General features: G+C 51.3%; 1 protein-coding gene across 6 annotated transcripts in view; it reads left to right on the top strand.

The window, feature by feature from the left end:
* The window catches only part of DPCD (deleted in primary ciliary dyskinesia homolog (mouse)), a 45461-nt gene that overhangs the window by 11293 nt on the left and 17760 nt on the right, over positions 1 to 16408 (top strand). For 4 of the 6 annotated variants that reach the window (XM_062214818.1, XM_062214815.1, XM_062214814.1 and 1 more), the window contains 4 exons: positions 7838 to 7962; positions 8273 to 8406; positions 15683 to 15785; positions 16184 to 16243. In XM_062214818.1, coding sequence (XP_062070802.1) covers positions 7838 to 7962; positions 8273 to 8406; positions 15683 to 15785; positions 16184 to 16243 — 422 coding nt within the window. Of the gene's footprint in view, positions 1 to 7837; positions 7963 to 8272; positions 8407 to 12289; positions 12329 to 15648; positions 15786 to 16183; positions 16297 to 16408 lie in introns of those variants that run through there. The other 2 variants (XM_062214817.1, XM_062214820.1) reach the window with 2 other exon arrangements.

Here is a 16408-nt window from a genome sequence, read left to right as displayed (position 1 = left end):
TTAATTTCTTCCTGGGCCTGATCGACAGGTAGTGTTGGCGGGGGAGTTTCTTTTTCCCCTTTTCTGACAGCTCATAAATGTCCGGAACCGACAACATGGATTATACTGGTTTGCATTCTCTTAGTCTCCAGTCTTAAAATGTGTGTCCTGCGCATGTTCAGTCGCAGAGTGAAGTGTTGATCCCTCCCTATTATGAGCTGCTTGGGCTCCAGTCCCAATTGGTTTAGTCTGGTGCTATTAAAAATCTTGATGTGTTTAGCATATGACACTGATTCGGTGGAAACCAATACAGTAGTAATATCCTCACAATGCATTGTAATTTATAGTGCTCCCAGGGGGTGACAGCCTTGGAATGCCTAACAGGGGAGAACTTATAAAAGCAGAGGTCACGTGGGCTGACCACCACCATAACTAGGCCAGAGGCTAGCCGCAGCTCCATGCCCCAGCCCTGCTGTCACCTCTTTTCTCCGCCACACAGAACAAGGAACACAGCGAGAGCTGCTGTGGCTATGAAAGCAAACAAACAAATGCAGGCTTCTTTGTTGTGCTTGGGCATGAAATTAAAATGAAAAGCAAATCCAGACTGCTTCATTTGTCCCAGTGGCCCACTGTCACTTCTCCTGATGACAGGTGGAAAACAGACCATGGCCTCCAAACTCCTTTTTTTTTTTTTTTTTTTTGACAGAGTGGACAGTGAGAGAGAGAGACAGAGAGAAAGGTCTTCCTTTTGCCGTTGGTTCACCCTCCAATGGCCGCTGCGGCTGGTGCACCACGCTGATCCGAAGGCAGGAGCCAGGTGCTTCTCCTGGTCTCCCATGGGGTGCAGGGTCCAAGGACTTGGGCCATCCTCCACTGCACTCCTGGGCCACAGCAGAGAGCTGGCCTGGAAGAGGGGCAACCGGGACAGAATCCGGCGCCCCAACTGGGACTAGAACCTGGTGTGCTGGTGCCTCAAGGCGGAGGATTAGCCTATTGAGCCGCGGCGCCGGCCCAAACTCCTTTTTCTTAAAAACCAGAAGTGGAGAAGAACACTGTTTGGCTTAAGTTACTTGATAGTGATATTAATACCCTGACTTACTGGGCACCATGCAAAGTGCCTTACACGAATTCACTCATTTTAATCATCCCTGTTCAAGCCCTAAGAGGTAGGGACTGTTGTCCCCATTTCACAGTTGAAGAAAGCAGAAGCTCAGAGGTCGAGCACCTTGTTCAGCATCACACGGCTAGCTAGTTTCAGAGGCAGGATGTAAGCCTAGTTCTGTTCAAGAGCGTAGTCTTTACAACGTAGCGTTGGGAGTTCAGAATATTGAAATCCGACTTTTTCTTCTTCCCGTGTTTTGCTTTTGCCTGGATGGGGACTGGTGGGCATAGACGACACCCTCTGGAGTCGCTGGCCCCAGCCTGGGAGCAGGGCTGTTTCTTACTTGTCCCTCACCTCCACCCCGCAGCTGTCCTTGCAAAACATTGTTCATTATTAATTTCTTAAGTATAAACGATCCCAGGACTTGAGCTGGTTATGCACGTTCTTTGAAGTGAAATAGGAACCTGCTTTCTGTGGCCATAAGTAGGAGTGGTTTCCATGTTTCCAATTAATTACACAAATTCGATCATTGGCCAAACTGTTTTTTTGGGTTTTGTTTATTTGTTTGTTTGTTGGCAAAACTCAAAGCCATTTGCAGAGGAAGAATTGTCGACAGGCATGCTTCTCCCTGGGACTGGGTTCTTGCAGTCGGCGTTAAGCATGTCAGTGTCATATTTTTTCTATCCTCTCAGTGCTATTCATTTCCACCCCCACAGTGACTGCTGTATGTATTCATAGAGGAAAAAACCGAAGGGCCCCTAACAATGATCGGAACATCAAACCAGCGTGTCCGGGGGGCAGAGGCTGAAGGGCAGGCCATCCCCCAGCGATTACATTCGGATTACCGGCTTAATCTGCTTTGGTATTTGACCGCCAGCCTGACCGCGGCGGGCTGCGTTTGGAGGATATTGAGCACTTTCATCCCCAAGCACTTCACCGGCTTTATAAATGACCCACTCGATTCCCTTCAGCCTCCTCAGGGATGGGACGTGGCAGCTGTTTAATAGCCACATAGCAATGCGCAGTGTTTTAGGGCCGAAAAGAAGAGGCCTGCATGCAGTCGGAGCTGCAGGGAGTGTTTAGGAAGGGGGAATGTAATTATCCACGCTGGAAGTGGGCCAGGGCCCGGAGCTGTGGGGAAAGAGGCCTCGAGGACCTCCACTTCCCAGCCCACCTGAAAGATGGGCCTCCTTCCAGCAGTCTGGCATGTCAGCCTACTTCCTGCTGACTTAGGAAAAGGCCCCAGGGCTGCCGCCGCCATATTCCCCGGCAGACCCTTCCCAGGGTCCTGGAAAGTCTCCTCTCCGGGGAGCGGCCCGGCTGAGCCGGGAAGAGAGGACGGCGTCCCGGCGTCCCCGGGGAGCTAGCTGCCTTCTTGCATGCACCAGTTTGGGTTTTACCACATAGTCAGATCAGGAACAAATCGGGATGAGAAAGACAAGACTAAGTGTGCTTGTGCCCACCCACATGGGAAAAGTAAAAAGGCCTTGGCCAGAATCGCTTCTTGATTCTTAGCTCTTGAGGGAATGGGAAGGGAAATTTTCTTCTGTCCTAACAAGGACTTGAATCCCCAAGGTGTAAAAAGGGGAGGAAAAGGTGAAGCTGCCGAGGGCGCCAAGTTCCTGTGACCTGAGAGGCTTCTGAGGTCCGAAGTGAGAGAGCCAGCAGTGCGCCTTCCTTCTCTGAGGACTTACAGCAAGGTTTCTGTGGCAAACCTGATGTTCCTTGAAATAAAGGAGTGGCCAGAAAAATCCTGGCATGGTGACTGCTGCTCCGGGCCTTAGAAAGCACAACTGAACAGGGCCCACACGGCAGGGACGCCCCACTTAACCAGCTTGCAGAGTTAGGTGGTCCTCATCAGCACCTTCTTCAGATAACCAGTGCTTAGCTTTTTTTTTTTTTTCTTTTTTTGATTTTTATTTGACAGAGAGACAGAGAGAAAGGTCTTCCTTCCATTGGTTCACCCCCTAAATGGCCACTACAGCCGGAGCTACGCCGATCTGAAGCCAGGAGCCAGGTGCTTCCTCCTGGTCTCCCATGCGGGTGCAGGGCCCAAGCACCTGGGCCATCCTCCACTGCACTCCTAGGCCACAGCAGAGAGCTGGCCTGGAAGAGGGGCATCTGGGACTAGAACCCAGCGCCCATATGGATGCCGGCTCCGCAGGCGGAGGATTAACCAAGTGAGCCACGGCGCCAGCCCCAGTGCTTAGCTTTTTAAGACCAAACTATAAGGAACTAGATTTCTGTTTTCAAGTAGTTCTTCCTATTAAAAATATAGTATATAGCTTAGCCTTTCATTGATGAATCAGATTCTGGATTTGGAGTTAGGAGTCCTGGATTTAGCTGTGGCTTTTGCAAGTTGCGTTTTCTCTCAGATCCTTAGTGATTCTTCATCTCTCTGTCCCTGGAATGTTAGAGGCAAGAGTTGAAGGGGAGCAGGCAGGGAAGAAATGCTGTTTCTCATTGGAAAAGATACCAGCGTGGGCTAAGATGCTTTCTAAAGAAGCTTCCACCTTCCCAGTTGGTAGCGATGTGTTCTTACACAGCGCGATGCCAGGCCTGTGGGTGTGTTTGCTCTCATACTCAGTGGTCCCAAGTGCTTCTGTAGTGTTTGTTGATCCTGTCTTCTGATGTGAGTTGTCCCCTGATACTGTTGTCAGCATGCTTGGGGAAAAGCAGTTTCCTGTCATTCATATATAGATAGATAGATAGATACACACACACACACACCACAGTAAATTCATGGGAAAAGAATTAAAAGGTAAGTTGATTGTGGTGTAAAATAATTTTAATCTGCAATTTTCAAAATATACATTTTCTGGCCGGCGCTGCGGCTCAATAGGCTAATCCTCCGCCTTGCGGCGCCGGCACACCGGGTTCTAGTCCCGGTTGGGGCACCGATCCTGTCCCGGTTGCCCCTCTTCCAGGCCAGCTCTCTGCTGTGGCCAGGGAGTGCAGTGGAGGATGGCCCAAGTGCTTGGGCCCTGCACCCCATGGGAGACCAGGAGAAACACCTGGCTCCTGCCATTGGATCAGCGCGGTGCGCCGGCCGCAGCGCGCCTACCGCGGCGGCCATTGGAGGGTGAACCAACGGCAAAAGGAAGACCTTTCTCTCTCTCTCTCTCTCACTGTCCACTCTGCCTGTCAAAAAAAAAAAAATATATATATATATATATATATACATTTTCTGTAACTTTTTTTATTGGTTTCTAAAATGTTTGCACCAAAATCACCGTATCTTTTAATTCTAGTTTTCCATGAACCAAGAAAAATATTTTAATTATGTGAGAGACAGAGGCAGATAAAGCTCCGACGCACTGGTTCACTCCCTCAATGCCTGCGAGCACTGGGCCAGGAACTGGGACCTCAGTTTTAGGTCTCCCACATGGGTGGCGGGAGCCCAACCACTCGCTGGGTAACAAACCCAGGCACTAGGCTCTGGGACACAGGCATTCTGACCAGCATCTGAACTTCCAGCCCAATTGCCTGTTCCATCCACAAACATTTTGACATCCTCGTGAATAGTTTGAGAACATGGGAGTGATCGTTCCTAAAGTATGGGATGTCGTCGTCATCAGCTGCTGCTCTGGGGCATTTGTCATTTCAGAGTTTGTGACTGTGACAGAGGCCCCAGAAGGCTGGCTTCCAGCTAAGTGAGGCATTACAGCGCGTGGAGTTGATATACTCCTGGTTACAGTGTGTTCACTTACGAGAGAAGTATTTGTGGGAGGAGGAAAATTGCCTATGATGCATATTTCCAGGTTTTACTCTTCCTTATTAATTTTCATTATAAATTTGGAAATGTGTTTCTCGGGAGAATATTTGACCCTAAGATGTTATAAAATCACATTGCAGAAGCGTGCAGCAGACCTTATAAAAGCACACTTTCAAGAGAAAATTCTAATTTTACAGCACATCTTTGTGTTCAGCTTATGTGCTTTCTGTATTAGCAGTTTGGGGTGTTTGGGGTGGGCACGGCTGCTCCAAAGGTCCAAAGGCAGACTGTCCATCTGCCTGGTGTTGAGAATGAGGGTGCAGCTCTCGCCCCAGCCTGGGGAAAGGAAACAATGGTGGCAGAACCCTGGCTCCTTGAAGCAGCCACTCAGGCTGCTGATGTTTAGCAGCAACTTAGCCGCTCAGCCTGGAGGACGCAAAGAGCCAGCCGTGCCGGTGACTCCAAATGCCACAGGCAGGGGAGAAGCGTGGCTGCGGCTCCGACCAGCTTCCCACGCTGATGGACTGCAGGGCCACAGTCCCTCTCCCCAGGCCAAGCCGGGTCCTTGAAGATCCTGGAGGCCCTTCCAGGCAGTGTCCGCTGACCCAGCTTCTTTGTAATTTCCAGGAGGGCCTTACTTAGGAAAAAATCTCACACAAACATCTGGGTTGTAAAATGAGGGAAAATAGAGATGGTTATTTGCATTATAATCTTGCAAATGTAATATGATTCCATTTTATACTAAATTCACATTGAAACTATAAGAGGTGACTTCAAAAGGTTCATGGAAAATGGAATTAAAAGGTAAGTTAATTTTGGTGTAAATTTTTTTTTTAAATCCTTGCATAGGTTTTCCTGTAATATGATTTTCCATGAACTTTTTGAAGACCCCTCATTGCACATTTAAAATATAGTGTGTTGAGGCAAGCATCTGGCCTAGAGGTGAAGATGTCCCCGTCTCATATCTGAGTGCCTGGGTTTAAGTCCTGGCCCTGGCTCCTGACTGCAGCTTCCTGCTAATACAGACTCTGAGGCAATGGTGATGGCTCAGTTAGGTTCCTGCTACTCTCACGGGACAGCTGGACTGATTTCCTGGCTGGGATCTAACCCAGCCCAGCCCTAGGCGTTGTGGACTTTTGGAGAGAGAATCAGCAGAATCAGTATATATGAATTCTGTCTGCCTGCCATTTTAATAAATAATAAATGGGGGGGGGGGCAGCATTGTTGTGGTGTAGCACGTAAACCCACTGCCTGCAATGCCAGCATCCCATATGGGCGGTAGTTCATATCCTGACTGCTCCACTTCTGATCCAGTTCCCTGCTAATGGCCTGAGAAAAGCACTGATATGGCTCAAGTGCTTGGGCCCCTGAACCTACGTGGGAGACCCAGATGAAACTCCTGACTTCAGCCTGGCGCAGCTCTGACCGTTGCAGCCATCTGGAGACCAAGCCAGTGGATGAAAGATCTCTCTCTCTTTCTCCCTCTAAAGCTGATACTCAAATAAAAAAGTAAACCCTTAAAAATTTTTTTTAATTGGTGCCAAAGATTTTTGTTTAAATATAGCCTTTGGGCTATTTTTAAAAACCAGGTATATCTGAAGTGAATTTTTAAAATTTTTTTATTCATTTTCATTTTATTTGGAAGGCAGAGAAGAGAATATTTCATCTGCTGGTTACTTCCCAAGTGCCTGCAACGCTGGGATTGGGCCAGGCCGAAGCCAGGAGCCCAGAACTCAATCTGGTGCTCCCGTGTGGAGACCCAAGTACTTGAGCCATCACCTGCTGTCTCCAAGGTGTGCATTAGCCGAAAGCTGGAACCAGAATTTGAACCCAGGCACTCTGCTAAGGATGTAGGCGTCCAAGCAGCATCATAACTACTATGCTCAGTGTCCACCCTGGGTGAATTTCCTTCTTTTTTCTAAATTTTTTTTAAAAATAATAGTTTCTTCTCCCCTCTCTTTCTCTCCCCTTCCATTTTTTTTTTTTTTTTTTAAATTTGATAGAGTTAGTGAGAGAGAAAGGTCTTCCTTCCGTTGGTTCACTCCCCAAAGGGCTGCTATGGCCGGCGCTGCACTGATCTGAAGCCAGGAGCCAGGTGCTTCCTCTTGGTCTCCCATGCGGGTGCAGGGCCCAAGCACTTGGGCCATCCTCCGCTGCCCTCCCGGGCCACAGCAGAGAGCTGAACTGGAAGAGGAGCAACCGGGACTAGAACCCGGCGCCCATATGGGATGCCGGCGCTGTAGGCGGAGGATTAACCAAGTGAGCCACGGCGCCAGCCACAGGGGTGAGTTTCTTTATTTGGACTCTGAATCATGAGGTAAATCTGCCCAACAGTTTTCATGCTCTTAGTTTTTCCTTTACATGTTTTTTAGAGGGAAAAAAATGTATCCCATCTCCCTTTTGGGGATCCAGATTTTCCCCATCACCAGAAACTCCCCTTTTCCCAAGTTCTGTGTATTGTCCTAGCTGCGTCTAGAGTTTGACTGCACTTGCCTCTCAGAGCTTCATTCCACAAGGCGGCCTGTGCAGGTTGTCTCATATTGAAACGCCTTGTTGAGAGTTCAGAGGTCCCCGGACAAAGCCCAGTATAAAGGTCCAAAGCTCCCACTTTTATCCTTTTGTTGTTGTTGTTGTTTTAAGATTTATTTATTTATTTGAAAGTTAGAGGTACAGAGAAGCAGAGGCAGAAAGAGAGAGAGAGATCTTCCATCCACTGGTTCACTCCCCAAATGGCCGCAATGGCCAGAGCTGGGCCGATCTGAAGCCAGGAGCTCCTTCCAGGTCTCCCAAGTGGGTACAAAGGCCCAAGGACTTGGACCTCTTCCACTGTTTTCCCAGGCACATTAACAGGGAGCTGGATAGGAAGTGGAGCAGCTGGGACTCAAACCAGTACCCACATGGGATGCTGACACTGCAGGCAGCGGCTTTACCTACTACGCCACAGTGCTGGCCTCTATCCTGTTCTTGTTACCTAATGTGATGTTGGTGTTGCAGCAGAAATTCTTCTCCCCTGTAATACCATTGCTTGCTTCTCTCCCCAGTGAGAAAGTGGCGTGTGAAAAGTGCCCTAGGAGCCCTGGGCCAATGGCAGCTTGAAGTAGGAGAGCCAGCACCCTCAGGAGCAGGGAGCTTGGGGCCTGAATTCATCAAGGAAAACAATGCCAATGTATGTCTGTCTGTCCAGCTGACTTGTGGGGGCTGAGGTGGGGTGGGCTGCTGGCCCTTGAAGGCAGGGATCCTCCTTTGTTCCCCTCTTCGTCTCCAGTGTGCCCATCTGCACACAGCACTATAAATGTCTGAGGGAACACTTGGAGGGTTTTGGCTTGATCATCCTGGGGAGAGGGCTCCAGGCCCGGGCTGAAAGTAACACAGCCCAGAGGGGAGCTGTGGAGAGGAGCTGAGGGCCTCCCACCGTGCCCCTGAGTAATGTCCGCCCCTCCCCAAGAACAGCCCTAGAGTTGGTTTGCCTTCTGCAGCCCATCTTCATGCGCAAGGACACCAAGATGAGCTTCCAGTGGCGGATTCGGAACCTCCCCTACCCTAAGCATGTCTATAGTGTCTGTGTGGATCCGAAGGAACGCTGCATCGTTGTCAGAACAAGCAACAAAAAGTAAGTAGTGGGGCGCGTGCTTGGTGCAGTGGTTAGGATGCCTCTTGAGGTGCCCCTTCCCCATACTTCCCATAGTGGAAAGCCTGAATTCGAATCCCAGCTCAACTTCGTGCTAATGCACACCCTGGGAGGCAGCAAGTGATAGCCCCGGTAGTTGAGTCCCTGCCAACCACGTGGGAGACCTGAGTATGGTTCCAGGCTTTGGCCTGGCCCTGCCCCGGTCCCTGCTGTTGTGAGGAGTGAACCAGCCGTTGGGGGATCGCTGGCTTCCTCCTTCTCTCTCCCTCTGTCTCCTGTCTCTGCCTTTCAAATAAGTGTTTTTAAAAAACTGAGAAGCATAACGGACAACTGTTATGAGCAGGTGTGGCTTGGGGTTAGATCTAGACTTCTCTTTACCCCAGAAGGCAAAGAAGCCTTTTCCTCCTCCTCCGAATGAAAGCGCAGGAGGCACTACCTGGAAGGGCTTCTCTGCAGGACCAGCTGGCACAATGTGGGCTGTTCCATCAGGGCAGGGGAGTTTGAATGAGCATACAGTACAGCACCTAGCATATACTGGGGTTCAATAAATATTTGTTGGAGGAATGAGAGTTGAGGGAATCACAAGGCTGTTGACTTGTGATCTCAGGTGGTTCTGCTCTAATGTTAAGACTGACCTACTGGCTGGTTCCAGTTAACATGGAACTTGGCCTGGTGACATTGCTGTCACAGCTGGCAGGGAGCCATAGCCCAGGAGGCACACCTGTCTGAGGTGGCAGTTACAGGACTTTAAAGTCCTGGGCTGAACAGCAGTAAACCTGATCTCTCCCTGGACTCAGTAGACAGATGCTTTGGCCTATTGGAAGCCTCTTGCGTTATATTTCAAAGGGGGTACTCCACTTCCCTTTGTTGTCTGCTGGGGGAGTCACGTGGGTGCGGGTGTGGGGAGGGCTGTCGAAGACAGACGGTGGCTGAGGCGCATTCCTGTTTGGAAATGCACTGATCCTTTTGGGTTTCTGGAATTCAGACTGCTCACAGAACAGAATAGCCCTGAAAGGAATCAGCCTTGACGTTGGCTGGAGGGGTTACCGGATGAAGCCAACTGCCATGAACTAGACAGTCTGTGAGCTGGGAGTCACCGTGCACTCTCGAGGGGCTCTGGCCCTAACCTAGAGGTGCCCCTGTACACCCGCTGCTTTCCATGTGGTCAGGAGGTCCAGCTCCTTGTCCCTCTTTTCAGGAGCTGGGGACCAGCCTCCTTCTCCAACCCTGTCAGGTCCCTGAGGCCCACAGGGAAGCAGAAGGCTCTCGGGCTCCCCCAGTACAGCCTTGGGTTCTGCCCTCCTCCTAAGACCCCTGTACCCCAGCACTTTGGCAGGGTTAAGGGGACAGGGGAAGGGTTGGAGATGAATGAATTAATTTCAGGATTATTGCTGTACATGCAGCCAGCAGCCCCTGCAGTGGGCCTTGTCTATAAATATAAAGTCATAACAATAAGGTTTGCGTTTATAAAGCACTTTGAAGTCCTCAGATAAAAGGCAGTTTATTCCCGTTATTGTGCTCATCATTAACAGGAGTCAGTGCCTAAAGTGGAATTTTGCAATTTCAGACCACGGAGAAATTGCCTGTAGGAAAACAAACTCCATGCTTCAGCAAGCATTCCCTGGCGTCGAGGCCCTGGGTCCAAACTAGGAACAAAAGTGCTTCTGATAGCACTTGAATCTGCAGCCTAGCACTTTGTGGAGCTGGCTGCTGCCTCCTTTTTGTCCCCCAGAGGTCACTGTCGAATACAGATACCAGGCAGAAATGTGATTACCAGGGAGTGGGAGAAGAGGGGCCAGCTAACTCACCACAAAATTCATCTACCGCCAGTCCTCTGGGTCCTATCTCCTGCACGCATCCGTCTGTAGGTGGCGCTGTTGGCCAGGAACTCCGTGGCTAGAGGCCCATTCTAGCGCCAGGAAGGCCTGGTCCACACTTATAAAATACTGGATGAGGCCCTGGAGGGATGGGAGTCGTGTACCCCGAGAGCTTAGGGCTAGAAGTGGAATTCCCACAGAAGTGTTTCTGTGCCCATTTTGGAGTTCACATTGAGCTCTTGGTCGTGTTCAGCCTGGCTCAGCCCCCTCTGCTGGAAGGTAGAGCGGGAGGCCTCTACACCCTTACCTGGGGCTGCCTAAGCCACAAGGGCATCTTCACCTCCTACCTGGAATACTGTGTTCTGTACCTGTACTTCCGTTCATTAAACTGAACTCAATGGCTGTTCCTTTGAGTGGTGTTTAACTCAGGAGACTTTTCAGTATCTGTTATCTGATCATCCCACCATCCAGAGACCTTGTTTGTTTTTTGGACAGGCAGAGTGGATAGTGAGAGATACAGAGAGAAAGGTCTTCCTTGTTACCGTTGGTTCACCCTCCAATGGCCGCTGCAGCCGGCTCATCGCACTGATCCGAAGCCAGGAGCCAGGTGCTTCTCCTGGTCTCCCATGCAGGTGCAGGGCCCAAGGACTTGGGCCATCCTCCACTGCCTTCCCGGGCCATAGCAGAGAGCTGGCCTGGAAGAGGGGCAACCGGGATAGAATCCGGCGCCCTGACCGGGACTAGAACCCGGTGTGCAGGTGCCGCAAGGCGGAGTATTAGCATGTTAAGCCACGGCGCCGGCCTGTTTGTTTGTTTTTTAACATTGAAAAACTTTGAGACGTAGGGAGACAGGTAGGTAGAGAGAGAGCTCCCATCTGCCGGTTCACTCTCCAAATGCTTGCAACTACCCCTGCTGGGATTGGACCCCGGGAGCGGGGACTCAGTCATCCCTGCCTCCGTGTGGGCAGCAGAGACGCAGTCGCTGGAGTCATCGCCGCTGCTGCGGAGGGTCTGCGTTAGCAGGAAGCTGGAACCAGGAGCCTGAGCCAGGAATCAAACCCCGGTACCCTAATGCGGGACACAGGTGTCCCGACCAGCGGCTTAACTGCTAGGCCAGACATCTGCTCCTGGGTTTTCTGTTTACTCAAGTGTTACATGTTAACAATGACCTAAATGTGTTTAAAAAAAAAAAAAAAAACTCCATGTGATGAACTGACCTGTTGAAAGTGACTTGCACAGCCATCTGTGGTCCTCCCCACACCACCACCACACACATTTCTCTGATTTACCTCTCCCATCACCTGCAGGTTCTGTGCCTGCCACAGTTCTAACATTCTGCAAAGTGGTCACTGACTAAAGCCAGAGTTCCTCTGTTCATACCCATGTTTCCCCGAAGAACTAGGTCGGCCGCTTTGCTTGAAGAAATTGATTGTATCATGTTGTGTTCCCAGGGAACACAGTGAGGGAAGGAAGAGAGTGCTGTCCATGATGGCCGTGTGGCACTATCTGTCCCCGATAAGGTTCTTCGTACAGAAAGAAGGTTCTTAGCCTCCGCCTGGAAGCGAAATGAGCCAAGGGGCTGGAGTTGGGAAAAGTTGGTGTACCTGGCCTCTTGCTACTTATGATCTACAGTGTGTGGGGCAAGGCTTCCCCATCTGTCAGGGAACATGCATGCCTACCTCACGGGTTGTTTGGGCGATTCCATGGAATCGAGTATGTACAAGCACTCAGCGCTGTGGCAAGCCTGAAGCAGGTCCCCAACAATTCTTTGGAAATTTGGAGTCTGAAGAGAGCTTAGCTTGGCTCATTTGACATCAGTGATACAAGCACTGTGGTAGGTGTTAACAGGTATCACTAGGAAACAGGATTCTGTGGTGAAACAGTTTAGGGACTCTGGATTCAACAGGCCTGTCCTTGATAGGGCCCTGAGAGCCTGGATGATGCACGTTTATATCGTGGCAGCCTGGCCGGGCTACTGGAGGTGAGAGTGTCCAGTCTGCCCAGAGCCTTGGTGTGTATGAAGATTTGCCTGCCAGTTTTGTCAAGAGTGGGACTGGCTGGAAGCTTCTCTGGATGCCTCTGGCCAAGCTGGTGTGCAGGAGTAGTGGTGCTTGGGCAGGCCACCAGGGCTGTGCTTTCACTGGAGGTCTGGCCTCTGCTGCCTTGCCCAGTTCATTGCAAGGAGATTGATTGAGGAAGGGCCAGGAATTGGGTAGGAAATAAAGGAGAGAGTGATGGCAGGGATTTGTATTCTGAAATGGCCAAATGCAGCTGTTGTCTGTCTGGCACTGGGAGCAGAGAAGTACAGAGTGGGCCTGTTCTGGGCCCTTTGATGGTGACATGAAGTTCGTGGAGGTCAGCTCCTTGACTGGAGGAAGAAAGTGAGGATCAGAAGTGTCCCAGGGGGATAGGCAGGGCCAGAAGTCCTACTGCCAGCCTTTCTTCCATGTAAGTCTTTTGAAGACTTTCGGTGCTCAGGACTGGCAGCAGTGTGCTGGAGAGAATACCCAGGGACCCGCAGGGCAGGTGGATCACAAAGGAGACTAACCTGGTCATTGCTGGCCACCCCCACATCTGCCCCATCCTTGGACAGAAGCTGGAATCTGTTACTCTGGTGAGAATGTGGAGAGGTGGAGGGTCAGGTGCTTGGGAGAATTATCACATGTAAAGGGACCACTCCATTTACCTAACATTTCCATGCCTCAATTTCCTTTTCTGTAAAAGAGGGTAATTGAAGGAACAAACTTGGAGGGTTGTTTTGAGAGGTAAGTGTGTTTAGACCAGAGCCTGGCACCAAATAAGCATTAGGAAAGACACTCACTTTTCCATTGTGGCTGGGACAGAAAACAGTTGAAGGAGGTTGTGATGGTGAGAGCTGGGCACCTGCAAGGCACCAGGAGCCATCCTGCTGCCAGGGTTTGGTGTCAGCCAAAAGAAAGCAAGGGTTGCTCAGCAAGGATGCAGTGTTGTTTCTCCTCCATGCTTACATCTCCAGCTCGCAGCCCAGGGCCAGGGCCACAGCTGATGGTGCAGTACCATGTCTGCTGCCACCTAAAGCCGTGTGAGACAATCCTCTGACGTTTCCAGAAGCGTGGTGAGAGCCCTTTCTTGTCCAGGGGCTGGCGAGAAAGTCAAGTGCAGTTCCCGTTCTGGCAGACCCTGAGGCTGGGGGCCTGCAAGTGAGAAGGGGGTGGGCTGGCTCCTGAAAAGAGAAAGCAGATGCCCCCTACTCCCTTGAGTGCTGCCTGTAAGGAAAAGCTGTTTTTAACCTCAACCAGTGAATTAAATCCATTACAGCAGAGGGGAGACAAAGCTGAGCCTCTGGACCTGCTGGCCTCGGTCCCCCTAGCCTGGAGGTGGGGGTAAGATCCAGAAGCCGCCTGCCTGCCTGCCGCTGCCCTGGAGGCCAGGCCCCAGGCGATGGGGGGATGGGGCACGGGATGATGAGTTTCCTACCCTCCAGTCCCATTGGCCCAGCCTGGGGAACGGTTCTGCCAGCCTGCCTCTTTCCTGGTTCTGCTTTTTGTGTATATTTGCAGGGAGGATGTTAACACTTCCTAACAAGCCTTTGTGTTCATCTAATCTCTGCTGTTTAACCTTTGACTCCCCTCTATTATCAGTGGCTGCCACCTTTGCTGGCCAGAGCAAAGGCCCCAGGAAGAGCCTTGAGCTGGGCTGGCTGGGAAGGGGTGAGGCAGGCATTCCACCGCCTAGCAGGCAGATGGCTGGCCTTTCCCTGGGGCAGAGCTTTGGAAAGCAAAGTAACTCGTGGTGCCATTAGGACCCCCAGCCCCCACTCCTTTTGAACTGTCAGCCTTTAAGTAAACATTCTTTTCCTGCCAAGGGTCCCAACACCTTGATGGGGAGTGGGGAACTTTCGAGGAGAGGGGCCTGAGAGCCTCTGAGGAATGGAGGGATTTGGGCAGGGAGAACCAGGGGCCGAAGTGCCTCCCTGATGTCAGCTCTCTCAATCCCCAGGGCATCGGAGCTTTTGAAGTGGACTGGGGCAGCTGTCACCACGAGGACCGGGCCCCTGTGAAGTATTAAAAGCCCTTCCTCTGCAGGGCCCTCACTTGAGTTTGTTTGCACCTGCCTGAGGCGTTCCCTCCACAGCCCACACAACTGTGCAGCAGAGGGGGCTGCCTTGCCCAGGCGGCAGGTCTGGCAGTCCCGGCAGCCCCTGGCCTAGGCTCAGCTACACTTCCGCCAAGGAAAATGCCAGTGGGTCTGTAGTGGAGAAATGAGGGGGCCGTGTTAGTCTCAGATCCAGAGTAAGGAACTTCCTTCTGACCTTCACTCTGACTTCACTGACAGACACCTGGCTGGGAAACCAGGTAAGATATGCCATCTTTCTCAGCCTGAGTGGCCTGTTAGGTAAAGGTCAAATTCCAGGCAAAACCAAGTCCAGTTATCTACACTGCAGGCTTGGGAGTAGTGTCTTGTTTTTCTAAAAGATCACTCAGCCCTGGGCCAGCACCCATAGCTATGACATGAAGTCTTAAGCACCCTCCTGCGTGGAGTGCCGGCAGCACGCGTGGTGTGTGAACAGGAGTGGTGTCCCGGGACCAGGAAGGTAGTCCAGAGCCCAAGCTCCAGCTTCCTGGTGAGTCTCAGGGTTTCTCTTCTCAAGGAGCGTTCTTATGGCTGTAGTTTTCTCCTCGGCCTACGAGTAGACCCTGAAGGCGGAAATGGTAGCTGAGCCTTCAGTGAAGTCCCACTTAAATGGCAGCTGTAGGTCCCCAGCTCTGGAGGGCCCTAGATGTCCTCCTTCTGTCCCTTGTTAGATGCTGTGTCCCATTTTCTGGTGTCCCCCTGATGCTGGGGGTACAGTGGCCCAGGGGGCCGGGCTCTGTGTATTCCAGGATGCTTCTACCTACTTGTGAGAGTCTTTTTTTATTATTAAAGATTTTATTTGAAAGGCATACTTACAGAGAGATGAGGGAAGGCAGAGATCTTCCACTTGCTGATTTGTTTTCCAAAAGGCTGTAATGGTCAGGGCCAGGTCAGGTGGAAGCCAAAAGCCTGGAACTCCTCCTGGGTCTCCCATGTGGGTGCAGGGGCTCAAAGATGGTGCCGGGGCCATCTTCCCACTGCTTTCCCAGGAGCATTAGCAGGGAGCTGGATCAGAGGTGGAGCAGCCAGGACTCAAACCGGTGCCCATATGGGATGCAAAGGCGTTGGCTTAACCCACTGCAACACAACGCTGGCCCCCTTTGGGAATCTTAACCTAGGTATGTGGTCTAATCACAGAACTATGACTGGTTTTACCCTTATTCCACTGGACTAGCCAGAAGACTGGCATCTTCTTCCCAGGGCCACTGAGATCTTCAAATACTGGTGTTCTAGCTGGTTCCTCTGCCCTCTCTGGCTGTGTTGGAAGGTGTGAGGAAGCTTGGCAGCTGGGAAGCTGGTGCCCCAATGGCCTCTTGGTGTCCCCACAGGTACTACAAGAAGTTCTCCATTCCTGACCTCGACAGATATCAGCTACCCCTGGAGGAGTCCTCGCTGAGCACTGCTCATGCCAACTGTACCCTGATCATCTCCGTAAGTTGCTCTCGGATTTATTGGCCACTGCACTGGGGAAAAGGCTCCGTCTTCTGCTCTCCATCCTCTACCCCATAGCAGTGCCCAGCCCCAGTGTGTGCTTCTCAGAAAACATGCATCTGACCGAGCCTCGGGGAGGGCAGTGAGGGTTCAGGGAGGAACCTGATCGTGTGATTGATGGGGAAGTGGTGGAAATTACGGGGCTTGGGGTCTGGTCCAAGGTTCGTTTCTATGCAGCCACATGACCTTGAGCAAATCATTCCATGTCATAGGCCTCAATTTCCTCATGTACAAATAAGATGACCAGAAGGAGCCCGAGTGTGTGTGTGTGTGGGGGGGGTGTGTACAGTGAGAGTGACAGCACCAATGACTGAATATGTCATCTGCTCTATCTCCAGTATCAGAAGCCAAAGGAGGTCGTGGTGGCTGAATCAGAGCTACAGAAGGAACTCAAGAAGGTAAAGACAGCCCACGGCAGTGATGGGGACTGCAAGACCCAGTAGCCAGCCCTGGAGCCTTGCACCTGCAGCATGGAGGGTGCTGTGAGGTTCCAAGGCTTGGGTCTTTCCAGCAGGGGGCAGCCTCCTCTCTTTCAGGAGCTACCCAGAGTCCATCGGAACTGG

Source organism: Lepus europaeus, chromosome 17, assembly GCF_033115175.1.
Source record: "Lepus europaeus isolate LE1 chromosome 17, mLepTim1.pri, whole genome shotgun sequence".
Lineage (NCBI taxonomy): Eukaryota > Metazoa > Chordata > Mammalia > Lagomorpha > Leporidae > Lepus > Lepus europaeus.
Note: the sequence above shows the minus strand (reverse complement) of the source record. Positions and strands in the feature narration are given on the sequence as shown.